The 26,428-nt window shown below is 37.7% G+C and overlaps 2 protein-coding genes and 2 long non-coding RNA genes across 7 annotated transcripts; 2 read left to right on the forward strand and 2 right to left on the reverse strand.

Moving 5' to 3' along the window:
• Window positions 1-79: 79 nt before the first annotated feature.
• On the forward strand, window positions 80-3,565 carry LOC124182328. Its single transcript, XR_006870742.1, has 2 exons — window positions 80-786; window positions 830-3,565. It is a non-coding gene; the product is annotated as an uncharacterized LOC124182328 (long non-coding RNA).
• Window positions 3,566-5,008: 1,443 nt separating this feature from the next.
• On the reverse strand, window positions 5,009-8,487 carry LOC124182324 (protein FAM136A-like). Its single transcript, XM_046569438.1, has 3 exons — window positions 8,297-8,487; window positions 7,674-7,814; window positions 5,009-7,565 (listed from the first exon to the last, which is right to left on the reverse strand). The coding sequence occupies exons 1-3, from the start codon at window positions 8,381-8,383 to the stop codon at window positions 7,362-7,364; spliced, it is 432 nt and encodes a 143-aa protein (XP_046425394.1). The 5' UTR covers window positions 8,384-8,487; the 3' UTR covers window positions 5,009-7,361.
• LOC124182326 lies at window positions 8,126-11,279 on the forward strand. 4 transcript variants are annotated; one of them, XR_006870736.1, is made up of 4 exons: window positions 8,126-8,278; window positions 9,495-9,773; window positions 10,018-10,159; window positions 10,311-11,279. It is a non-coding gene; the product is annotated as an uncharacterized LOC124182326 (long non-coding RNA). The 4 variants fall into 4 exon arrangements; XR_006870739.1 differs by having other exon boundaries at window positions 9,699-9,773; XR_006870738.1 differs by lacking the exon at window positions 8,126-8,278 and adding an exon at window positions 8,482-8,799.
• LOC124182309 (serum response factor-like) lies at window positions 9,749-26,402 on the reverse strand. Its single transcript, XM_046569412.1, has 5 exons — window positions 25,106-26,402; window positions 23,985-24,236; window positions 13,970-14,078; window positions 10,390-10,518; window positions 9,749-10,210 (listed from the first exon to the last, which is right to left on the reverse strand). The coding sequence occupies exons 1-5, from the start codon at window positions 25,715-25,717 to the stop codon at window positions 10,026-10,028; spliced, it is 1,287 nt and encodes a 428-aa protein (XP_046425368.1). The 5' UTR covers window positions 25,718-26,402; the 3' UTR covers window positions 9,749-10,025.
• Window positions 26,403-26,428: the final 26 nt, after the last annotated feature.

The following is a 26,428-nucleotide window of genomic DNA, read 5'->3' on the forward strand; positions in this document are numbered from 1 at the left end:
AAGAAGAAGAAGAAGAAGAAGAAGAAGAAGAAGAAGAAGAAGAAGAAGAAGAAGCAGAAGAAGAAGAAGGGGGGAAAAATAGAAGAAGAAAATATGACAAAAAAAAAATTAAAAAACAAAAAAAATTCAAAAAAGAATAATTAAAAAAAATATTGACGACAAAAGAAAAAAAAAAAGAAGAGAAGAAATTACAGAAAATGAGAAGAAGAACGTCGAGTGAAATAATCGATATTTGTCGCTGCGTGATCTATGTAGGCAATTTAATGATATATAAAATGATGATGATGAAATAAATGAAGATATATTAACGGGTGTTAATTGAGTTGCGTAGCTGACTATGGTTAACGATTGATGAATACAAGTATATCTGTTGGGTGTCGTTAAACGACGCTCCCTGATCACGCGTTATTATATTAATTTAATAATAATGATAATAATTTAAAAGAACAAGACGAAAATAAGCGTAGGTAACAAAGAAAACAAATGAAACGTATGAACGGAAAGAAAAATTCAAAGCAACAAACATTATTTGTCATGTTTGTTTGTTTTTTTTTTTTTTATATTTCATTTCTTCTTTGATCATGTTAAAATTTGCTTCATTTTCTTTTTGGGGCGGAAGAGGTCAAATATAAACGACGTGGCATAGACAATCTTCTAAAACAGAAATAGTTGCAAATTGTATTTCACTTCGTACCTTCGATTTTCGTCGAAACCTTCACTTCTATTGCTGCTGCTGTTGTTCTCACCACCGCTGTCGTTTCTGCTGCTGCCATTGCGAAAGAGAGAGTGAGAGAGAGAGAAAGAGAGAGAGAGAGAGAGAGAGAGAGAGAAGAAAGTGAGAAAGAAAATATTTCCTTCACAATAATACTTTTTCACTCATCATGATGCGTTCCATTCGTCATTCCTCTAACAGTTCTGTCATTAATATTAATACGAATACTCCTTATTTGACAAAACACATAGTTGATCCAAGATGTTTTATGCTTCTAAGTTTTCTTGCACACGGACTTTAAAATTAGGCGGTCATACCTATGAATAGAAAAGAATAAATAAATAAAAAAAAAAAAAAAAAAAAAGCTTGTTCGAGACAGACTGTGACTAAATAGTGACGATTGTTATGCCCATTGTGAATTTATAACAAGATACTATTTTTTAATAACTGTTTAACACGGGCTGCTCCTGTGCTGTCGGAAATTTCACATTAAATTCTAGTCCAAGGCTCGTCGTGTAAAATCACCTGTGTAGGGATTTGCATGTTACACACGTGCGAAACTAGGGCGATACCATTTTACATTTAGAAATAATATCGCCCTGCTATGTAAGATCGAAGCTCAGAGCTTACGATTTTTCGCATACTTCCTTCCCGTATTTGACAAGGTTGTTGTTGTTGTTTTTTTTTTTTTTTTTCCCCCCTTCACACTTCGCGCCTTTTCTTCAAAGTTGTCCGTCGCGCTCTTCTCTGATGGTACTTCACTGTTTTAGTTGTTACGCATTGTTGTTTGTTCAATTTCCATAGCAATTTCGTTTCATTGGTTTTTATTTTTATTTTTATTTTTTTTTTTTCTTACCACCGTTTGTATTTCTATGGAAAAATTGATAAGTTCCGAAAATTGTCAATTTATACAACAAGTACGTGCACGTGTGGACAAAACGTGGTATTGTAGAACGAAAATGAATAGCCAATCTTGTGAGAACTTTGAAAAAAGTAAACAGTCTCGTTTCATAATTGTATGAAATTTCTTTTGGACATTCCTATTGAACGTAGAAGAACAAATTTCAAGCACACTTTCTTCCCCGCACATGACTAGTTTACGATTTCGGCTTTCTCAAGTGTCAAAAAATAATATTAATAATATTAATAATAATAATAATAGTAACAATAATGATCACGATAGTAATAATAATTTGATGATAAGTATGTCGTAATTTCTACTGAACAGTAATTTTTCAATTATGTAAGATCATTTGTTTCTATTTAGTTTATTTATTTTTTTGTTGCCACGTTTCGTCGTTGTTGCTACTGCTAATGCAGGGATAAACAAAATCGAGCTTTTCAGAAATGATTTTATCGGGCGGCTCGTTTCTTTGTCGATAAAAAGAAGAAAATGGAAAGAAAAAAAAAATAATAATAATAATAATAAAAAACGAAAGAACAAAATTTATAAGAAAAAACGGGTGAGAAAAGAGAAAAAAAATTTAGCGATAGAAATTAAATATTGAATGAAAACATCGCGCCACGTGGTGAATTTAAGTATAAAATGCTTATGGAACATCTTAAATGCATGGAGAACGGAAAACAGATTTTAGATAATGACTATCAGTAGGCTCTTTTATAGATTCTTTTTAGGTATATATTGTAATTGTATGTTTAATATTTTATGAAAATTAAAAATTGAGAATCAATATTCCTCTCGTAAATCATGAGAGTGCGAGTGAGTAAATGAGACATTGAGAGAGAACGAGAGAGAGAGTGAACACAGATTGAAATGACGACAATTTATCATTAATTAATAATAGTCATAATAATATTAATAATAATAATATCAATAATAATGTTAGAAATAACGTATAATTTATTGATAGGAATTTAGAAAATAGTTATCGACAAGGGAAAAATGTGTGACGATATTGTTTTATAGAACTTTTCTAATCGCCCTGTGCTGTGTATTGATCTTCGATTGATTCGTATTGATCGTGAAAAAAAAAAAAAAAAGAAAACAAAAAAAAAAGGAGAAATACAATCGATTATATTTCCATGCATTTCAAGATACCGGATGCATTTATAGCTGAACGCTCGTTGAACAATTTTTTACCATTATAAGTTTTGCCTTTTTTCGTTTTCATAAATGTACAAACAAGTTGAAAATGAATTTTATGCGTACAAATGAAAAATTATGATTTTAAAAAGTTGCCGTCTCTGTACTTTGAGACTTACCTCTAAACAATCTTAATCAATAACGCACCGAGGAAAATCGGAAGAAAATAAGACGAAGAACAAAATAAAAAAAAAAAAAAAAAAAAAGAAAGTAAAACGTCCTCACGAAAAGGTTCAACGGTAGTAGAAAAGAAAAAGAGAAAAACGGTGAAAAAAAAATTGCAAACCGCGAAAAAAAGAAAAAAAAAAAAAAACAAAAACAAAACAAAACGTTTTCATCAGAGTAACGGATAGTCCGACTATCCCTTTTCTATCGATTCTACTGACATGGTGTTTCATCTGGTGATAGGAAATAATAAATTTCTCTCTCAAAAGTACCTATGATAATAATTATATAATAATTATATCTCCAACGAATCTCTGACATTTCGTTCAAATCATCAATTACAACTCTCGCGGGCGTTGAAAATTAACAAATAATAATTTTACTTTTCAATTAGTTACGCGGCAGAAAAATTTTGTTGAAAAACGAAAAAAGAAAATAATATGCACTTCGACACGTTTGCAACAACCGCAAGACCTTTCGCTCTACCAGCCATATTATGATGTAAATAAATTATACTGTAATATGAACGTTAGAACGAGGCCATAATGTGAAAAGAGTCTGAGGAAAAACTAGTGATCATGAAACAAAAAACACAAAAAAAAAAAAAAAATAACTAAGCTATAGCAATATAAAAATATTACGATGAAAATCTTAGATTAAAACTAAGAGTTTATTTACGGTTTATTATTATGTATTATTATTATTAGATATGAATGGTTTTTTTTTTTTTTTTTTTTTTTATTCTCACGCGAAATTATTAATTATAATCTGTCTCTCTATCTCATCTCTCTGTACACATGTATTATTCGTAGTGCAATCGAATTCTCGAATAGTACTTTGAAGGATTATGAAGATGAGAAAAAAAAAATAAATAAATGAAGAAGAAGATCAGTAGTATATGCGATTATAAGTACACAGTTACACATATTTTTTAGCGCGAAGTGTAAATCAACAGGTGCGCAAATAATAGTTGATAACAATGATGAGTAAACGAACGGAATAATTTCATTTTGACATTCGGTTAAAAAGAAGAAGAAGAAGAAGAAGAAGAAGATGAAGAAAGAAAAAAATAAATAAATAATTCTACGCTCCGATGATAATTTTTTTTTATGAAGTGTGTGGTTTTTTTTTTTTTTTTTTTATTTTTTTTTTTTTAATCTTCTCTACTGCTTTATCTTACTGTTTCGAAGTATGTAGGTATTTCTCTGTAAACTACTCAATAATCAGCGACTGGCTCGTTTATTTATTTAAAAATAGATTCATACGTTAATATATATTAATATATTAACGCGAGACGACGACTGCCGCATAGTCGGGTTAAAAAATGTACCTATGTACCGAAATAAAAAGTAAATTACTTTTCGAAACTATTTCATCATTCTCAACAATAATGTGTTATACACGTTAGTATAAATTATATTTACTTTTATTTACATCCAGGTTCGAACGATCCTCAATTTAGGATGAGGCAAATTTTTTTTTTTTTGCAGTTGCAAAATATTTGTCGAACCAACGAACGCAATTGTTCACACGACGTATTCGATCTATTATGATTATTATTAATATTACTATTATTATTGTTACTACTGTAATTTTGTTTTATAGAAAGTGAAGGAAGAAAAAAAAAAAAAAAAAATGAAAATAAAAATAATAATGAAATAATAATTTTAAAAAACAACGGAAAAACAGTTGAAACGATTTGAAATTCTTAAAATCCGTAGACGAACCTCGCAATAATAAGCTCGAGAAAGTTGAGAAATTTTTACATATAGCAATAGCGGTACTACAATCCGTATTTGAAAAGGTTACGTTTTAGGTGAAAAATAAAAAAAAAAAAAAAAAAAAAAACATAAACTAAGATTCAGAGATCGATGCGAGTCTATAGAGATATGTATAGCACTTGTTATTATACGGAATTATTGTTCGTAATCGTAATATGACAGTGAAAAAAATTGGGTCCATGACAAAGAACGCGTTTTTCATTTCAGGTCGATTCTGTTTTTTTTTTTTTTTTTTTTTTTTTTTGTCAGTACAATTTTTTTTCCACGTATAAATGTATTGTATCTCTCTTTTGTATACCGATTCTAAGCTCAGATTCAATGATATACCGATTAATTGATCAACGCTGCGGCAGGATGTTTAGATAAACAGAGACAATTAATTTTTTTTTTTCTTGTTTTTTTTTTTCTCCAATCACAAGAACTGCAGTGCAAAGAATAATTTTTTATTACATTTGACCTCGATACAGTTACCGAGAAAAAGGTTAGCTAGTAATCGTTTATTGAAAAAAAAAGAAAAATTAATAAAAAATACAATGTACCGCAGCCACGATTCTAGTCAGAACACGTAATTTTTCACCAATTATCAAGTATACAAGACCGTCTTATATTATCTTGAGGATGAGCATGCATTGCAATTACAATTTACACAAAATTGTACAGGAGAACTAAATAAAAGGATGGAATAAAGTAAATAAATAAATAAATAAATAAAAATAAAAAACCTAAGTACTGGAAAGTTTGCGAGCGAATCGGATATATACTCGGGCTTGACTGTGCATTATACGATAGAGTATAGCGAAAAATAAATAAATAATTTAATAAGAAACACGAAGATGTAGTAAAATGACATGAATTTCGGTCATAATTTTTCTTATGCAATAGCTATATTGTGAATTGAATAATGAACAGTGCTGTGCGAGATTATACGAGACCACTTCTCGAGTATTATATATATATTCGAATGATTACATTATTTTTAAATGTTTAATATACACCATCGAGATTTACATACCTACAAATATGATGAAACGTTTTACGATTGTGCGAGATCGGGAATAATTTTTTTACGACGGAAAATTTGTGCAATAAACGAAATGTTGTGTACATAGCGATTTAATGAGAATAATTTATTCGAATAGTTATGTATGCAACAATGAGAAAAAAATAATAAAGTTATTGATAAATATTATATAATATGCATTATAATATTAATAATGATTACAACGACTGGAATCTCAATAATTTTGATAACGAAATTGGCTCCGATGCAAAACTAATAAAAAAAATTTCAAATATTATTTATAACTCGTATTCGAACGGCTGTAGTGATTAATGATCAATTTTAAAGTACGCGAGTACACGAGTGAGTGAATGATTGACAAACCAAATTATTGAAAAAAGAAAAACATCTTGCCTGTGATGAGAATTATTGCAGTAATAAAATATAGTCGTCAGCTAACTGACGTTACGTTGTTTGTAAGTCGTACGGATGAAAGTTTATAATTTCATGATAATTTAAGTTAACCATCTATTATTACTAGAATTCAAAATCAGACGAGGAAAAACGCAAAAACTTGAAGATGAAAGAAAAAAAGAAACAATAAACAAAATGCATACTTTGTAAGGATAAAACATTATAGTGCATGCGAAAAATCGGAGCATGACTCGGAGAAAAATAAATGCATTTATTACTGTTTCTGCGTACCATTCACTAGAAAAACTTTTTCCCCTTCTGTTTGATATTATTTATCTGTTGTACTCAATTTTTTTGCTATTGCTAATAAGTTATTACTGTTAAATCTGACATAAAAAAGGGTTGATATCTTTACCTACTTTGCATCGCAAAGCTTGAATATAGAAAATTCTGTTGCGCTTCAGGTTCTCGCTCAGGCAATGTCGTTGAACTAGCAATTTTTACTAATTTTCGAAGTTGCTGGCTGAAGGAATAGATTCAATTCCAAGGTAGAACATGGACCAAGTTAATATGACTGCCACGGTCCGCATATAGTTCATTTTGTTTTCCTACTGTGCAATATATTGGAATAAGATTTATGATCTTCTATATTTCATAAAGTTACGCTAATTATATAAATACAGATATCTAATAGTGAGGTAGATTTATTAACACGAAAAGTAGATTAACATCAACTTGTTTTATATTTCGACTGAACATCTGTGAAATATTGCAATCTGTACAGCGTTTATAAGACGTTCCATGAATTTAGATTAACATGAGAATCGCTTGAAACATTTTGAGTAGTCGGCTATCCGTTCATTTCCCCATAAGACAATATTGTATGTACATATACACGTATATTTATAACGATGCAAACGTAAATAATAAATGAATGACCTTTCGAGTGGAGAGAAAATCTGGTGCAAAAAGACGTTGTGAAATATGAAGTTAGACGATTGTAGATAAACTAGCAAGTAGAAGAATGCCGGTCTTTTTTTAGACCCCACATCGTCTTTGGTATTTATTTTTACTACATACCATGTACGCTTGGAAGTTGCGTACAAAGAATTACGAAAGTAATAAACTAAATGCGGTTGTTTGACAGAAAATTCCGATATTCGACTCCATCAATATCGACTTACATCATTGCTCAAATTTCGAACCAGCGAGCATTTTTTTCATAGTTTTTTCTAAAGAAGGCAACAGGTCGCAGTAGACATCTACGCATTTGGTAGCGCACTTTTCAAAGCTGTCGCTGAACTTGTTCACCTCATCCTGCGTCGGATTTGGCGACATTTGGTCTCTTATACTGTCGTTGCATTCCATAACGCATCTCTGCAGTCTTGTCTGAAATCCAATGAGGTTTGTATTTAAAAAATGTGAATGGATCGAAAATCGAAACCGTTTTCGGAAAACTTTAGTCACTTGCATATTTGTGAAAATACACCTCTATACCTGAACACGTTCGAGTTCACCTTGAACATAATTTTGAGCTTTATTCAACGGTGCGCTGCAATTTTCGACGCAGTTATGAACTTTCTGCATGCTATACGTCTCGTTGTCGCAACACCTCGCTGCGCACCTGTGCATATCCCCCTGAAAAAAATTGAAAGTAAAGATATAAGTATCAAATTGCTCTCTGTTGACATATCGGTGTTTTAAAATTAAATTCGAATATTGAAATCCAAAATACAAGTGAAAATGGAATGTTTGAGGCGCATGATTAGTGAAGAAACTTCTTTTAGAAGTCGATCATTTGAATTTTCCCGGTACGCATTGCCCGAAAATGTTTACCATTTGCCACGATGCGTCACACGGCGGAAAAGTTGTGAACTAACCCAATAGCGGTTACCTTGCAGTTACGGTAACAGCTACTTTTTTTTCACGCGTGGGCGCTCGAGGTGGGTGCCGAACTAATTTTACAGTTTATTTAATCAAAACAGAGATTACGAAGGCATCGATCAATATGCAGGGGAAATAATGCAGATAAGAGGAATCTACAAAGAACGTGTTCTCAGGCAAACCGCGAACGAATATTGCACTTGGCGATTTGAAGAGAGGTTAGGAGTAGATTTTACCTGCATTCTACGTAAATAAGCCTTGTCAATGTCTTCGATCATGTTCGTCATCTTGTTCTCAACGCGGCGTCTCTGTTCTTCGACCATTTTCAATTGATTTAAATCGTAGAGAGTATTTAATAGGGATTTAGCCGCGGTACTTTGCCCCAAGTCTCGTCTGCAGGGATGACGAAAAACTAAAGAACCGCCATTCTAAAGTATAGTTTGGATTGATGCTGTACGCAGCGCTACGTACCACGATTATTTGTTGTGATTGATTGTTCATCCGGGAGATAGCGCCTTCGGAGTAAACATCTCAAGAGTTGAGAATTCAGATGAATTCAGATTTTAAGATATGCCTCAACGGTTGGTGAATTTGTTTATGCAATAGGTATGTAGTTGCTGAGCAAGTCGATTCGTCTATTCGTGAGTCAAATGGCATTGAAAACGTACATACATGCATTCATAAACGAATTCAAGGTAGAAAATGAAGAGGGTGAAGTCTTTGATTTACCGATACAGCGGTAAGCACACTTCTATAAAAAAAAAAAAAAATTAAAATGATAATGATTAGATTAATCGAGTCAATCCGTTTTAATTCTTGTATTATTGATTCGTGAGAGTTTTCAACTGCAGTTCCTCCCTCATTAATTCGCGGTCTTGATAAAGGGACCAATTATAAATACTTGTTTGAAGTACTTTATTATCAACTGAAAATTTTTAGATGAAATTTTTCCAATCACATTTTTTAATTGACCTTCGAATCTTGTATTCAAAAAACTAAAATTACTTTTTGAGCATATTAACTGCACTCTGCGGGATTCGGAATGCAAGAAACAGCCGCTAAAAATTCTACCCAAGTTTTCATTTCTAAGGCCGGCGAATTTTCTTCGGCGAATCATTTGGCAAATGTTTTTAATCGAGGTTTACTTACCGTGGATTATTTGCTCGTGAGAAATGCGGTATGCACGGTGGTTATATTAAAAATCCTGCAAACATCCATAATATATTTCTTATATAATTTTCTCATAATGAAAAATTCTGAAATATTTAGATTTGCACAGTTTTCGGTAAGTATATTTAAAGCAAGACTAACTGTATAATATACAATCGATTTATATCGCGTTCCGCAAGATTTGACTGTTCAAGTACGAAATATCACTGCAAAACTGAAAATCGGCCAGATTCTTGACCAGAGTATACCTTGAAATTTAACTAGATTGATTCGTTGACCTACTTCGAGACTAAGACACGAGATACACACGAATAAGATGAAACAAAAACTGACAAGAAAGTGATTGATGATCTCTCAAAGCTCATTAAGAGAGTAAAATAAAAGTAAAACGAATACAAAGAGAATGATGATAATTGGAACACAATGATAATGGTGAATTTTGGTGAAACGTGGCGTAAAATTCCGCAGAAAAGGATATATGGGTTACGACAAGAACTGGGAAAATAAATATACAGCGATAACAATAATACCAACACAACATCGGTATACATATAATATATACACATGTATATAGTTGTTAGAAACGTACGATTCATAATAATAGTTAAAATTATTATTTATCTATAAATATAATTGCTTTGACACGAGTATATTATGAAAGTATATTTTTGTTTTCCGCGCTCCAGTAGGGATTCTTACACACGTATTTAATTATCGAGCCCCAATTACTCCTTCCGGCGTTTTTAAAAAACATATTTTATTCTTTCTTTAAATGATTTGTATGAAGATGAAAGGTCACTTCCGACTTTTCGTGAGATCCGAGGGTAGGTCAGAATGCGGCGACGATGAGGACGTCGAATCCGGTAGCGACAAAACTTTCGATGATATCGGCACCGAGAGACCCGCTGCTGTCATCGCGACGCTCAAAGGTATTGTGATGAACTGTTGACTGTTCTGTACAGAGCCCGTTGACGAAACGCCTGAAACGAGAAATATAAACGATCGATTTATATCAACGATTTTGAAATACGAATCCGCTAACGTGTTTCTACCGACGGATTTAACTTGCTTTTAAAATAGGTTTGCAGAGCCTCTTCAATCGCAAGTGGAAAACTGCAAAATCAGACTCCGGCATTCAACAAATAATAGGCAAAAATACCTGCATCCTGGGGTATTTGAACCGGTTGTCCATTTTGCCCGATACTAAGGAGAACGCCGGGGCTCGGAGAGTAGACGACATTCTGAGGCATCGGATAAATCATTCCGGATGCAAAGGGCGACATGCTACCTGAAAAATGAAGTCCTAATTACCTCCTTTCGTGAATAATTCACATTCATATATGCACGTAAATGAAATGTCGACGATTCACAGCAGATGATCGTTGTAGGTATGTACATATTCGAAAATCACGTTCGCAAGTTAACGCGCGATCACGTCGAGAATAATGCAATACCTCCATTCAATCACGTGTCGCATAACGTGCCTGTAATCAATCCGCCCAAGGACACGACGGGGGGTTATTCTGATTCTTTGTAGTTCACGCCAGGGGCTATTTTCTTGGAATCATCAATCAATCGAGGAGAATTGGAAAATAATATCCGACCATCTTGTTACACAGTCTAGCACGATAATCTGGAGTAGGAATTATAGCATCATTGGAGAACGTGACCAAACGTCGACGAAGCCACTTTTCGAAAGTGACGAAATAAAGAGCTCCGCCATTTTTTTAAATTGAAATTCGTCTCTTCAAAATGTAAACGAAATTTTTATCAATCGAGCTTGATTATATCTTTAAACGGTTACTGATACAATTTCTGCTTATATAAACAAGGACATAATTTGTTCTTATTTTGAGCCGTCATTTCACCATTTGTTGCTATATTGAACTCGAACTATTCGTGAATTTTTGAAATTTATCATCAGCGAAAGCGTAGCATTGATTAAGCACGATTGATCAAAACTTCGTAGGTAACTTATACATTCGTCAAATGTTCTTCGTACCTGTACGAAATTTGAAATTTAAAAATAAAAAATTTATTTATACGGGATAGTTTACAAACGTAGAGTCTATAACAAGTAAAATCCTATACAGGTAACATTAATTGTTACATGTACATAGGCTGATATCATATCTTACATCAAAATTAAATAACTAAATAACAAAACTACGAGTGGTGGCACAATAATTACGAAACACGATTACAGCCGCACTTCGTGATATCAGACGGATAACGGTGTCTTCTAACGCGATTGTCCATTAAACGTGATGTAGTAAGCTGTAGGAACTTTGTTAACGATATTTAAAAACTGAAAATGTAGAAATGAAGCTGAAGCTAGCAGCCATAATTAGCAGCCAAAACAACGTTCGACGTTTTGGAAATAGAGAAATACAATTCAGTTTTATCCTCATAATTCTATAAAAGTATTGGGGGCTCAAGGTACTTCACAAAGTTTTGATTTTTGGACTTTAATACCTTATTCGAATGAACATTACAACGTTTAGCTACCCTCGTAAAAATTTCACCTACCTATACTACGAGTTTTTACATAAATTGAAACATTTCGAATTATTTCGTAAAAAAAATTTAAATATGCATAGTTTTTCGTAGAGAATCGTTAATTTTCGTTAAAAATTGTAGACCCTTGTAGATTTTTTAAACTGAAAAATACAAATTTTCATGAAAATCTACGAGGTTTTTATGAGAAACTATGCATATAACCAATTTTTTTTGTACAAAATTGTACGAAATGCAGCATTTTCCCTAACAGTTCGTTGAAAATCTTAGAAACAATTTTCACTAGGGTGTTAATACCGGCTGCTAACTTGAGCCTCGTAACGTTGAAAGTAAAAAAAAGATGCCCGATAATATATAGACTATGCCGCAAAATCGCACTCCTCGATTAACATAACCTATTAAAATACCTATACAGAAATGACGACAACGATAAATCAAGGAAAAATGTGACGAGTAGTGTACTGTCCCGAATTGATCACAGCCCGTGCTCATCGGACTGCATAACGAGAGAAGCACAAGGAAGGTGAGGAGTACGAGGAGGATGAGGCGATGGTGGTGGATCGGTTATATTTCGCTAATTCGATCGATCGACGATCGCCGTTTAACGATTCACCAGGGGTACGTTCTCGGCGGCGGCAATGATGTCCCTCCACCTCCTCCTCCCTCGCTCCCTACAACGCATATCAGTCTTCGCATTAGTATTTATATTTATGTGCAAGCGTTGTACACCTGCGCTACCGCTTTCGACCGGATACTTCCGAGTTAGGAAGCGCGCCGCTGCTCCGTTTGGTCATGCGAGCGTACCAGACCTTAAACGGGAGTTAAAGGCATCCTCGCCCCATCATCGCGTACGCACCTCGCATAGTAAGTAGCGGCGCGTACTTTGCGCCCCCTCTCGCCCTTCCCAGACTCACCATTACAGATACACGCGCGCGCTCGCCACGCCACGACATTATACCCGTCTTCTTCTTTCTTCGTTCATTTCTTATACCTACGTCCTTCTTTCCAACATCATTTCCTCCCCCCTGCGCGGCGCCCCTTCGCAGCTAACTTCGCTCGGTTGATCCCTAGGGATATTAATATTTTACGCCGCGCATCAATCATGTGCCCCCATCTACCCATCGTGTATAACCCACGGATCAGGAAGATCCTTTAAATCTCGTATGTACAGACTTCCTCCTTATACCATTCGACCCCGTTATCTTATGATCTTCGGATTTTTATGCCTCTAGCATCGCGCTTTTATTGATTGATCGATTGACGATTTGTTAGAAATGTATGTATGCATAAGGGAGAATTGATACACGTACGTGCAACGTCTATATTACGAGCCGCCGACCCTAATGAAGTAATATCACACATACTTATATGTATATACATACATAGGTATATTCTCTGCTCATTACACGTATATGGTATATACAAATATACAAATTATCATTAGGCATGATCTTTCGCTCGATCGAGTCCCGATGTGTGGGCTGTTTGAAAACGATTTCGAAGTTCAGTTGACCGTTGCTGCGGTCACGCGATATATATATCGTTTTGCCTACGCAGTCTACGATGCAGTTACATGATTATTTATTTCCATGTGTGTGACGTACAATTAGCGCATCGAATATAAAACCTGATTTCTTGTTCCGCAAGGTATAGATAGTTGCAAAATGCAAGAAAATCTTGAATAACAAGTATATAATATCGATCAAAGGTATCCGACACAGGTATTTCATACAGCGAAGTTCAATGAACTGTGCAAATGAAATTTAATAAAACTTTTCAACAATTTAACCAAGCTTTAACAAGATAGACATAAGTTGATTAAATTCAATGAAGCTCTGCAGCAAAACTGCAATCGAGTTTGCAGTAATTCAACGAAATTCATTTACTCTTCATGCTGGAATTCACAATTGGAACGAAGGGAATTATAATAAAGATATCCATGCAGATTTATAAAAATTTACTAAAACGACCATGTCATTTTTAACAAGGTTTTGTAAAATTGAAAGTAGTCTAGAAGAGAATTGAACTGACGATGAGTCTGAACGAGTACCCCCGATAAAAATCGGGAAAATCGGATCGCAAGCTGCGAATTTTATTAGTGTAAACATTTCTATCGGGATTTGAAGAAAGCTGTAGAAGGAAGATGGAGAAAAAAGGAATGCAAAGAAGCATGTAGACAGCACCGACCTAAAGGGTGAAAATGCAGTAGGTATATATATTACCAGCATGATTCTTGCCCTGCTCCTTGGCAACCCCAGGGGATTCCCCGTCGCTCGAATCCACATCGCTGTCGTTTCCGCAAACGTCGGACCTCGGTGAAGCGATGTCGTCCTGCAACAACAGAAAAGTCGCGCTAGAATTTCAACCCTTACGTACCTACTATTATATAAACAAGATACGTTGTACAGTAAAATGCGTAAATGCCTTAACCTTCCGGTTAACTTGTTATCGGCCCGAAACTATATGCGAGTTTAATTCTATATCAATTATGTAACAATAAAGGGCGATACAGCTGATGTGAGAAAATGGGATGCATTATAACATAATTGCATTTTGTTTAGGACCGAAAACAAGTTAGCCGGAAGGTTAAGGTAGTTGGACAGTAATTTCGGTTTTAATTATATAATGTTTTGAGTAATTTTAAACAATCCTGTAAAGTTTGAAAGTAATGTACCGTATAGTTACTGAGGTTTTCTTATTGCAGAGTTGAGCTACTTTATATCGTGTAGATAGGGATCGGGATAAAAACTGATATTTTCGAATTGGTTGTTTTAGAACAAAATGATTAGGACAGGGTAAAGATATTGAATAAGGTAAAACGGACATTTAGGAATAATACATCAAATTTTAGTGAATTTTGTCAGTGATTTGATAATTAAAACCATAATTGAAAAAAAAAATCCGATTGTGATTTTGATTAGGTTGTACATTTTTCAACGTCGCAAGTATAGACATTCCGTACGATATTGAAATGATTAGTTTTCTGCTGTTTAGATATGGTATTGCTAAAAGACTTCATTTTAAAAAACTTTTCGCGAACTTCCCCTTAAATCGTAACTGATCAGACACTTTGATTCACAAAAATAAAGGTTACAGCGAGGTAAATACCGAAGGTTCAAGCAGACTACAATACTAGGAAATCACACGACGTTGCGAAATTTATTTTCTGATTAATTTAGGAACACAGTGCTGACGATTATCCGTCGGATGGCATTACTGTCGCTACCCAACTACCTTAATAAAAAATGAAAAGCAATAACCGGCAAACACGTACAAAAAACATAGAGAAAATCAAAACAAAAACATTATACCAAGACGAAGGACGACCGGAAATGGTTTTTACCGCGATGTCGCGGCTCTACGTCTTCTTCGTATAAGGTCTGATTCCGCCGGTGCGAACCGCGGGGCCGCGAGGAAATCGCCGGCGCAGCTCGTAACCCGTTAAGAATATTTCCAGGTACCATTAAACGTCCGCCATTTTGTATAGAAACTATGGAGAAAACAATTATCGACGCGAATCGAGCGGCCGTTAGTTTTATATTATTCGTTTTTAAAGACGGAGTCTGCTGTGCATGAGACCAAACTTACTATAGGTACGTATGAATGTTTTTTATATTTTGATACCATGTATCAATGTAAGTTATTATCATAATACGTACATCGGTGCGAAGACCTATCGCAACTATACGTCTGATTAGACGTACACGTAAAGAGAACGCATGGAAAGTCTGCGGGCATACCTCCGTATCTCACCGGTTCGATACCGTAAGATGGCTAATTAATTAGCTAATTGTAATTCCCCGCAGTACATTAATTGACCCGCGATTCTAACCGATCGGACAATCTTGAGGTGGCGTTCTTCAAGACACTACGTTTACATCCAGTCGTGTATATTCGACTGACACGTCAACAAACACAGCGAATTCCACGTTCGAACATTTCAATCACGAGGAACTGGGATATAATAATGGGCCTAAGGTGCTATGAATATGATGCCTGAGAAATGTCGTTTAGTTGACATTAAAGTCCGAACCAATTTTGTCCAACTACCAATCTATAGGAAGCTGAATAACTGGCGACTAAAACTTCGCACTGGGAGGTGCCTTCAATAAGAGGAGATCCGAAGTGTTTAGCTTATACTTGTATTTGAAGATTACGGTATATTTCGGAAGAATCTGTATGCGGGTACATGTGCGTCATAAACCCTGTTCTACGATTGGTTTTATTTAATCGGTTGCCCACTCTTTGGATTAAGACGTTTCGTGAAGTTATGACTCTTCAAGTTTGTCCGAAGCGATGATAAGTTATTTGAAGTCGCCCGAAGTCATCGGAACGCGGGCGAAGGTCGACGAAATAATTTCAAGTCACTTGAAGTCATGCCAAGTTATTCAAAGAGTTCCGAACTCATCAGAAGTTCTTTGAAGCCTGGTCTCGTCGGTATCTGCAAGTGTCGGGAGCCATGACTTGATTGACCGAAAATACGGTAGTTGTAATTATTGTCATAATAGCGGTGCCGTATTTTTCATACGCCAGTCAACTTGTACAGGTATAATATGCCTGCGATGTTGGTACCTACTGGTCTACTCGAGTGGAGAGTGCGCGTAAAAATGGCCGCCATATAAGGGGGATATTCCTGCACCCACTCTTTCAGCACTTTCATTATATACTTATTGCGTCTTTGGGAAACTAGTGAATACTGATACGGTCTCATTTCTTACAGGCGCGTACCTACAATATTTTAACACGGTCAGCTGCGGGAGATGTGTCATGAGTTTACATTTTTCCACGCATAATTCAACCTTTCTCGACGAGTTTAGACTGCACGGCTAATGAATCCCGCCAAATGGGCACTGGGGGAGTTTCACATACCCTGTAATTATAACGCGTACCTGTAACCTGCACGGAGTGCGTGCACCTGTGAAATAGTAATATCGCGTATACCCTACAGAGAGAACTATCGCGGCGCGTGCGAAGCGACGGCGGCGGTCAAGAAATAAAATAGGCGGTTTGTGGAGGAGGAAAAGGTATAACACACGGTTCATCGAATCTGATGGAGGGGATGCTTAGTGCCAAATCGAGACGTGAGATAATCGCGCGGGCGGAAAACGCGGAATATGTATATATTCCCAGGTACCAAGCATTGGCTGTTTCTGATGCATGTATGGGCTCGAGCCGTGTTCTTTCCTGCATCGGTTTAGGGCTCGTTATTCCTGTACGAAGGAGCATGATTTTCATCAGGCCAAGACTTCTACCATATGGTTAACCTGTCGGAGGCTACCATTGGTCGAGTAAACGTCACTTGAATATAGGAATTTGCGATTTCGCATCAGTGGCGCGCTGTTTCCGTCGATGTTATAACACCAGTATTTTCGGAATGAGCCTTCGATTTACACCGCATTATTTCCAAGCGTTTGACTTCGACGTATGATCGCTGTAGGAATATACAATCTAAACTGTAAGGTACCATCTCCATTCCGGAAGTACAACTGTAACATGTTGACATTTACTTATATTTATATTTTTTGTCTGAGCACTCGTTTATTACCCACCTACAGGTTTTGCTGTACAATTACATACATTATATGTAATATGAACTGACAAAGTGGTCAGATACGTAGTTAATAATACGCTCTTTTCCCGATCTCTCTAAACTTAGTTAATTTTGAATTCCTGCTCTTTAACAAGAATTATATAAATTTCTGCGTACACATGCAGTATCTTTCCGTAAGTCGCTGGTTGTCTCACGAACCGCGCTATAAAAATGATTTGTGCGAATCAAACTACATAAGCGTGAGATCCAGACGACCATCTATCCCGGGTTTTCTTCACGGCGCGGTGGACAGAAAAAGAGGACAGATAATGTATATATAAGTTACGTCGATGGTGTTTCGGTGGGAAGTTGATCTCTCTCAAGTGGCACCCGAGGTCCTGTTACCTTGGCAATTGGCATACTTATAAATCTTGCAAATCATCTTTCATATTTACACGTTTATTTTTATCCCTTCTATTTGCTCATAGTTTTTCCAATTGGTTGACACCATTTTCAATAACGTATCACCTAAATTGGAACTTCCGATCTCGGTTTATATCAAATACACCCTTTCATCGACGGCCGTAACGAATGCCTGCGGTAGCTCGCGTGCAGTTTCACTGAAATTTCTTTGCAGTATACAGTGCGCGTGCATACCTCCGTAAGTATAGATGTAACACATAAATGAGCATGAACAATTGAAGATGTATAAACGCATGCACGAGTCTCGGTCTGTGATTGAGAGTATGGGTGTAACTGTGGACGAGGTGTACGTGGTGTAGGGGCACATGATCGTGGTTCGGTAGGGGAAAGATGCGTGCCTCGGCGCTCCTTATATGGCCATCGCGGCTCAACTCGACGGGCACCTACGGGAGCCCGTGCCCGGTTGTAGACGTGATATCGCGCGTCAAATTTACAAAATCACCTGCGCGCCTCTTCTTCTCGATCGGGGCTTCCTCTTTTCTCCCTTCCATCTCTGTCCGCTCCCCTCTATATCTTTCTCTTACTCTATCGCTCGTATATCTCTTTTATTCGCATGATATACCTCGCAGACGCGGCGTTACAAATGTTATACCTATATGCCATCGCACTGAGCGGAAAAAACTCGGCCACGCCTCCTCTCTTCCTTATCTCGTCTCTTTTTCTCTCCACGTGATTACATACATACATATGTATATGTATATATTTGATATTCAAAAAAAACCCTTCTACCCGTCCTCTTCATCCTCCAGATTACCTGGTATGTTATACCTGTAAACGAGGTGAGAAACGATTATATTGTCGCGTTAGTACCAACGATTATCCCGGGTAACCGGTCGACCAGACGATCTCATCTCTTCCTCTGCTTATATCTCTTTCTACGAAGAGAGCACGATTCCTTGTCGACTTCGCGAAGAGAATTGTTCAGCAAGAGAGGAAGCCATGTACCTAATGACGACCCATCGACAAATGATGACATCGTCAATTAATCGTGTCAACATTGTTTTCGTAAAAATATAACAGGTACATGCATAAATTGCAATTGAAATTGAAAGCATACCCAGAGTCGCGTGTAACAAACATTAGACTAATCAAAACTCATCGTAAAGTACAAAGGCTATAATTCAGTTTCGAAAAACTCCATCGTAAGGTAAGAAATTTTTAGAACTACGGTGTTTCTTTCGTGGAATTCCGCACGTGCAGCCAGTGGCAGTGCGGTGTTCATACTCCAGCTGAACGCCACTTTCATCTTTCTGTCACTCTGCAGAAGTTCAAGCAGATTGAAGTTTCTCACTTGTCTTGACAGGCCGCTTTTACTTCTGTCCATTCCTATGGCAGTCAATTTTGCACTGTTTTGCGTTAAAATCAAGTTTCAGAAAGTTTGTAGATTCCGAAGAATATTGTCGAGATGGGGAGTGGAATCACTCGACGTCGATGAGGTGTAAAATGACAGTATTATCAAAGACCAACCGAAAAAATAATTGACCGCCAAAGCCAATGCAGCAGTATTGAAAGCTCATTGCCAACCCCCGCAGACGGCAGAAGGACGGTTATAAACAGGACGGGAGAGTCGCACGGATCTCAGACCGGAAGAAGGGTTCGTTACGGACGAGGTTCGACGAAGAGCTGAATGCGAAAAGGAGCACAACACGACCTAACCTCACCGAACATCAAGGTTCATAGAAGATCTCGTGGGGTGAGATAACCCCGGTTCGCGGTAATAGGTTTTTAACCTTACAGCTGACGAGGGACGGCAAGATTCGCCGATATTACGCATAGACTATGCGATAATAAGTAGAGAGCAAAAAGCATGGAGAAAACAAAATTTGCAAGAACTTAAGGGTTCACTCACTGCCATGCTACATCGCTACCTCATTTTCTCCGCACCAATTCGAACGAGTTTCCGAGGTCTGTGTAAACGAAAGCGTTGCAGGCGATATGACACCCGTCGAACGATTGAGAGGTGCAATGGTGGATTTATCGCAACAGGTGGCCGAGTAAACTCGCAATACTCGCACGGCCTTTTCTCGCGTCTAATTAGCGATAGCGGGATTACATTTTCCAGGAAAAACTCCCAGCTCACGCGTTCCAGTTCCATTCCTTCGTCTCTCCGCTTCCCCACCGACCTGAAGTAATTCTTCCGTCCTACAGGGTGGCGATAGACGCTACATACGCGATTTCAACAATCGCCCTCCATCTTTTATATCATTTTTCACCTCTCTTGGCTGTTTGCAATTATTAAAAAGCCACAGGGCTTCTCAATCTTAAAAAATCTTCCGGGAGATGTGGCACGAATTTATTGAAACTTAACGAACAGTATAATACGTGCGTCTCTGCAAAAGAAGGGAAAGAAAGGGGGGGGGGGAGGGGTGTAGACCCATTCCGCCCTGGAGCTACTGTCTCCTTCCCGCCTCGCTTCGACTCTTTATGTGTACCTCTTTGCCTCTATATAAGGTGTGTCAAGTTGTCTTTGACAAAGGCCTCCTTGCCGTATATGGAGGGCAGGTTCTCGATCGCTCCAGCTACTGCACCATCGACCGGTCGCACCTGGTGCACCAGAAGCCATCCGCAGCGCTACCGTACCGCGCTATTCAATTATTTCCTTTGCCTCAGATTTATAATGATTAGACACATGGGTGCGACCATTATAGACTAGACGTTAAGAATATATATATGTATAATCCGTAAGATGTCCACGTCATTTGTGGTTAAAGCAGCGGCGGCTGCCGCTTCCGCAGTGAGACACACTCGACGGAGATAAAAAATCTTTTTTTATACGCAAGTCACTTTAATGAATATTGCGCCTCGGTCCGTAGAGGATAGTTTTCCATCAAAAAGGACAGCGTATATCATACGACTGACTGCGAACGCGATAATGACAGACGTGTTAACGGTTTATAATTACTTTACAACTCCGTGTATAAAACTGCTGATCGATAGAGCGTTGGATAGATACGACTCATTGATAGCCCGAGGGCCGACTCGACGGCAGCCAAGAGTCGCGTGCGAGTCGATTAACATGGCTCGGTGGTTTTCTTTCATGGTGAAATTAATCAAATCTCAGAGTACCCAATTATTTATAGGCGTAAAATTGCACGCACGCGATATGTTTCTTATTTTGCACAGTATTCGATTATTATACCTCTCGCAAAAATCGAGTTAAACAGTGGATTGCCTTCCAAATTGGGAGAGAAAAAAAAAAAACAACACAAAACGATCATCCAACGAGAAAAAATGAAACACACTGCATAGTGTAAAACTAAGCGAGAAACCGTTTAGTAGGATAGGGGGTAAGGTATACTTGTGAGATTTACCTACCGAAACGATCGCCTTCGATCTCATACACAATACTATATACTATATAGTATGTATGTATATTTCTCTTTTTACTTGCCGCACGTGTGTAGTCAGGGAATAATGTATTTCGGTTTGATTCACTCAAGTTTTTGATTATACAAATATACAAAACGCACATGCACAATTGCACATATCACAAGAGAAGTGCCTCTACGTGTGTGTATATATATATACATATATACACACACGCGCGCGCACACACACACACACATATATATATAAATAAATATCGACGGATGATAAGAAGGATAGAAAAAAAAAATAAAAATGGAAAAGAATTTTCAAAACAAAAAACTGCAAAAACAGAATAAAATATTAAAAATAAAAAATAGTAATAATATTATTAATAATAATAATAACCATAATAATAATAATCGTAATAAAAAATTAAATTAATGAAACATAAAAACTAATTACTAATAATACACATGCCACTCTACAACAACACATTACAACAAACATCAACGATACTATTTACTCAATTTATTGCAATTGAATCCTGACGGGGCTCACGGATCTTGTATTTTCTTTATTTTCCGACAAATGTAAGTACTATAATTCTCTGTTTCGATTTAGTAATAATTTAATTGAATGTTATTGGATGTAGCTATCGATGTTGTCGATCGACGCCCTGTTCGTGTTTAGAAAAAATTGTGTCAACAAAGAGAGCACCGACGAGCACGTAGGGCTTGATTGTTTTTCTTGTTTCTGTTTTCAGTTTATCTTTTTACCGTATTCATCTGGCAAATATACAACTCGATATTATTAACAAATTCGCCTAAAAATTATTTAACAGCACCGGATTAATTGTTTGGCGATTGACGATTGTCCTCATGCTATAACACGATTCTATACGAGCAATACTGAAGGAAATATCGACTGTCTTTTGATTATTTTTGTATTTATATTTATAGTTTTGTTTTCTTGCTTTTTTTCCAATTCTCACTCGTTTTCTTCAGATTTTCTGAATATAAAATATACCTCACGGTATAACCGTTGAATCGTCATATTTGAACGATATACTTGTCACATATGATTTTTTAAATTATATTTAAAACGACTAAAGCAGTATATCCGCCGATTCTCGACGGTGTCCGTAATAATCGGCTGATAAAATATATATACAACTTTGTTCAATAAATATACTATAAATTATTATTATTATTACTTTCTTTTTTGTTCATTTTTTTTTTTCATTTTTTATCCTTTAAATGCAAAAGCGTTCGTTCACTATGTCAGGTTTCACGAAAGTTCAACGAGTCACACGTATATATATAAATATATATTCATTGATATAGATCTTTTTTTTTTATAACGAAATCGAGCCTGTCTAATTCGTATAAACATTTGCTTCAATACAAAAAAAAAAAAAAAAACAACTTAACGCTCGCGAGACGAGGGTCTTTGGACAGATAATTGAATAGCTAAGATATAGGTACCCGTTCAAGCAACGCAACCAAAACAGAACAGCAATCCCGAGCGTGCATTGCAGATCCCGATATCCCCTAGAGATTTTTCTTATTCCCAAGCTCGTCGACGGTATAATTATTCACATGAAATTCTTTCATAGAAATAAAACAAAAACGAAACATCACCTACGCAAAATAACGTAAGCCAAGTTTTTAAGTAGAAGAAAATAAAATCAAATCAAACAATTATACGAGACGAAATTGTGTACGCGGATTTTGGGGATAAACGTTCGTCGGGACAAACGCCAACTGGATATTTCTAGTCATGTCATACTTATCGGTAAGTAGGAAAACTTTCGCTGTACGTGATTATTGGAAAATATTATTGAAATACTAGCATAACTACGAATGCGTTTGATCGTTTTTAAAATGATCCAAGTTTGACTTGGAAATTTTTTTAACACGATCAAGTATTTGCAACTCATGCTTGAGCAAAAATTGTATAATTTTGAACGAAAGAATTTTAGCTGTGCTAACCGCAAGCTCAGCTGATACAATAAACGGCGAGCATAAATTTGATTTTGAAGATCCGGAGAGTTTCAAGTATGCAAAAGGTATCACAGGTTTGACGTTCTAAATTTCGGTGAAAGATTTTGAAACGAGGCGACTCAAGTTGACATCATAAAAACATGACATCAGACGATCTAATAATTGATACCCTTGCGCAATTCGGGTATTACAATTGTACCTGGACGGGACTTGACTTTGAAGAATACTGGAAAAGACTAGAATTAATTAAAGATAACTAGTATTTGATATATTTTCTAAAACGTAGTAGCCTGGATTGTAATGAAAGACACGAGGAAAACAAAGAGAAAAAAACAGATGCAACTTGACTAATTAATTATCCATTTTACACCCAAGCCAAGCAAAGAAAGTTTGTACCATACGCACGAAAGATATCATACGTATCGAATGATCAGCTAACTACGAAGCCTGAACAAGTCTAATATAAAAATCTTTCAACCGACCAGACTGAAAGTAGCATGATATGGCTGAGTGTGGAGTGAACAAAAAGGTGAGTTTTGAAATGCGTATCATACCTCCGTGAGTCTAGATAAAATTTTTGAGCTTCCAGAGTTTTCGGGTGAACCCCAAACTTTTGAATAACCAGAAGGCGTTTGTCTGTTCTCTCAACTACCGCTGCGGATGAGAATGCGACATGTGCGGATGGTAGGTTGCGTGGGGTGGCAGGGGGGACGGACAGGACTGTTGGTATGGGCCAGCAGCAAGCATAGGTCCAGGACTAGAGCACGGTACAAGATGGGAGGGTGAATTTTGTGGGTGGTGGGTAGCTAAAAGGTGATGTTGATGGGGCGCGGGCGCATGCGGTGGTGCGGCGTAGCCAGGGTGCGGTTGGAGAGCCCCGCCATGCGGCGGGCCGTACACCAGTTGCCTTACTTTCTGCTCCTCATCAGCAATGTTGTAGGTCAGTTCAGTCTCCTCGAAGCCGGTAGCAGACATCCGCTGGTCCCCTGTCGATCCGGAGGATGGAGGATCCGGGCTGTTCAGGCAGGTCTGAATCAGAGCTTTACCAGCCTCGCTAGTTATCATCGGCTGCAACTTTCTCGTGGCAAATGTATAGACATGGCCCGTCTCGCTGGCCACTAGTAACATCACCTGAGTTCCCGTCAGAGTTGACAGTTCATAGGCCTGGAAATATTTATCGCTAGGTCAGCCCATGTTCTTCATTTTGTCTTTACGTTACTCTCAATTGTGCATATAGTTATATAATTATTGTACGTTCAGATGCATTTTACTTTACTTTTGTCCTTTTTTAGATATTTCATATTCACGGTTTTGTAATGTACGCAACAATTTTCCACAGAGAATTAGCTGTATCGTGTAATGATAGAAAAAAAATCTTGCTGCAATGGGTAGTCGGAGGATTGAAAAAGAAAAAGAAAGCGTAGCCAGCGTACCTCCGAAAGTCTAACGACGGTGCCTGAATCTCAGGTTTCTTATACTTTGCTTATATTCTGCACGATAAACTGTACGCATTTAAAAGTTTTAGGTAGATAAAGACTTTTAGGTAAAGACTAAGATTAAAAGAATTTTGAAGAGTTTGTTTATTCCTCTGAGTTGAGATGACGAAAGTGAAGAAGGTTCGCTGAATTATCAAGTGCTCGGCTCAATGATTTATTCCCGTGGTCTGTGACATCAGTATTTTTAGCCATTGGATTGATATAGGCAAGGGTAATTCATTCTCCTCCCCCTCTCTCTCTCTCTTTTTTCTCCTATTAGTAAGGTGCTATCGACGAACGACAAGCAAGTCAAGCCAAGACTCTCGTTGGAATATTAATGACAAATGTGATCAGGCATCGGTTTCTCATTATTTGCGTTATTAGTAAGTTTCTCTTCGGCCTGGCGATAATTGTAATATAGTGTTGTTAGTGGTAGTGGTAGTTGCTCCGAAGATGAGTCGAAGGTGTCAGTAGGAAAGACGGAGAGGATGATATCTGGATCATTGAAAAATCGTTCGACGACGAGCGTGCGTGCGAACAAGCAAGGTAAATACGAACCTTTTTCATAATTCCAGTTTTTCGTTTCGAGAACGTGGTATAACGTCGCAACTTATTGTCGATATATTCCATCTTAATTTTGACACGCCCCTTGGTTTTCTTCCCGTTAGACGGGGGTGATTTTTTCGGTTGGCTAAGCGACGCAAAAGTGTCGTCCAAATTGTCCGGGACACAGTCACCACCACTAACGTTGATCACGTTGATACCACCGCCTCCGCCTCCCCCAGGACCACCCTGAGACGTCGTCATCGAGCGACCCGTTACGATCGAGTCCTGATGATCGTAGCACATGTCGGACGAGGTTCTCTTGTGCGCCGAGCGAGGCATGCTGCACGCTGACGCGCCTCCTGACAGCATGCCGCCTCCCCCTCCTCCGCCCCCTCGGCCACCGCCTCCGCCACCGCCCCCACCGCCTCCGTGGGAATTGAGCGAAGCGAGAGATGCCGACATGCCGCGGCTGCCTTGCGGTGGCTGCGACTGCGGCGGATGCGCGGTGTGAGTTGCGTAAAGTTCGTTGCCGGTGTCGCCGCTCAACATCCCCATGCTGTACCCGAGGTTTGCAAATCTCTGGGAATCCCGAGCGCCTCCACCGCTTCCTGTAGGATTATCCATAACTGATGAGGCGCATCAATGCGTCGAAGCGTTTTCCCTTCTCGCTCTTCTTTACCCTTCTCGAGAGCTCCTATTTTATTCGGTAATTTTCTTGCTTTTGTTTGTTCGTTATTTGGTTTCAATTATGCGGAGCTTCCGCGGAGCTGATTGGCTCTAGAGCGCGTGCGCTACCGATGGCGCGACGTTCAACTGTGAAAACTTTGACAAGAATCGGCGACGTCGCACCACCACTCTACTACCACCACCACTGCCTCCGCTGCTTTTGTCACTTCCACGTACGTGATTTTCTTTTGTTTTTCTTATTCCTTGTGATTTTTTTTCTACCGTTTCTTCTTCAGTTTCTTCCTCCTCCTCTTCTTCTTCTTCTTCCTCTTCGCCGTCACCGTCGTCGCCGCTGTTGTTATCGTCGACGTAGCACGTGGAACGATTCATGTAGCAGGGGACCGCGTGACCGCGCGCGCTACGATCGCCCGCAACTTTTATTGACACACGACGCGTTGCTGCGCACGTGTTGGGTGTGTCTGTCACACGCGTATAGGTGTAAACTAATGTAGTGTTGTGTTATCAAGAGCCAGTCTATGTAACGTAACGCAACGCAGCGTGACGCGGGACGCAACGTAACGTAGTGTAACGAACCGAGCGAGGCGCCCGTCTCGCAGTGACTGCGAGCGCGCTGCGGTCTCGTTCGTAACCTGACCTACGTGAGCGCGC

This window comes from Neodiprion fabricii, chromosome 5 (assembly GCF_021155785.1).
Source record: "Neodiprion fabricii isolate iyNeoFabr1 chromosome 5, iyNeoFabr1.1, whole genome shotgun sequence".
Taxonomy (NCBI): domain Eukaryota; kingdom Metazoa; phylum Arthropoda; class Insecta; order Hymenoptera; family Diprionidae; genus Neodiprion; species Neodiprion fabricii.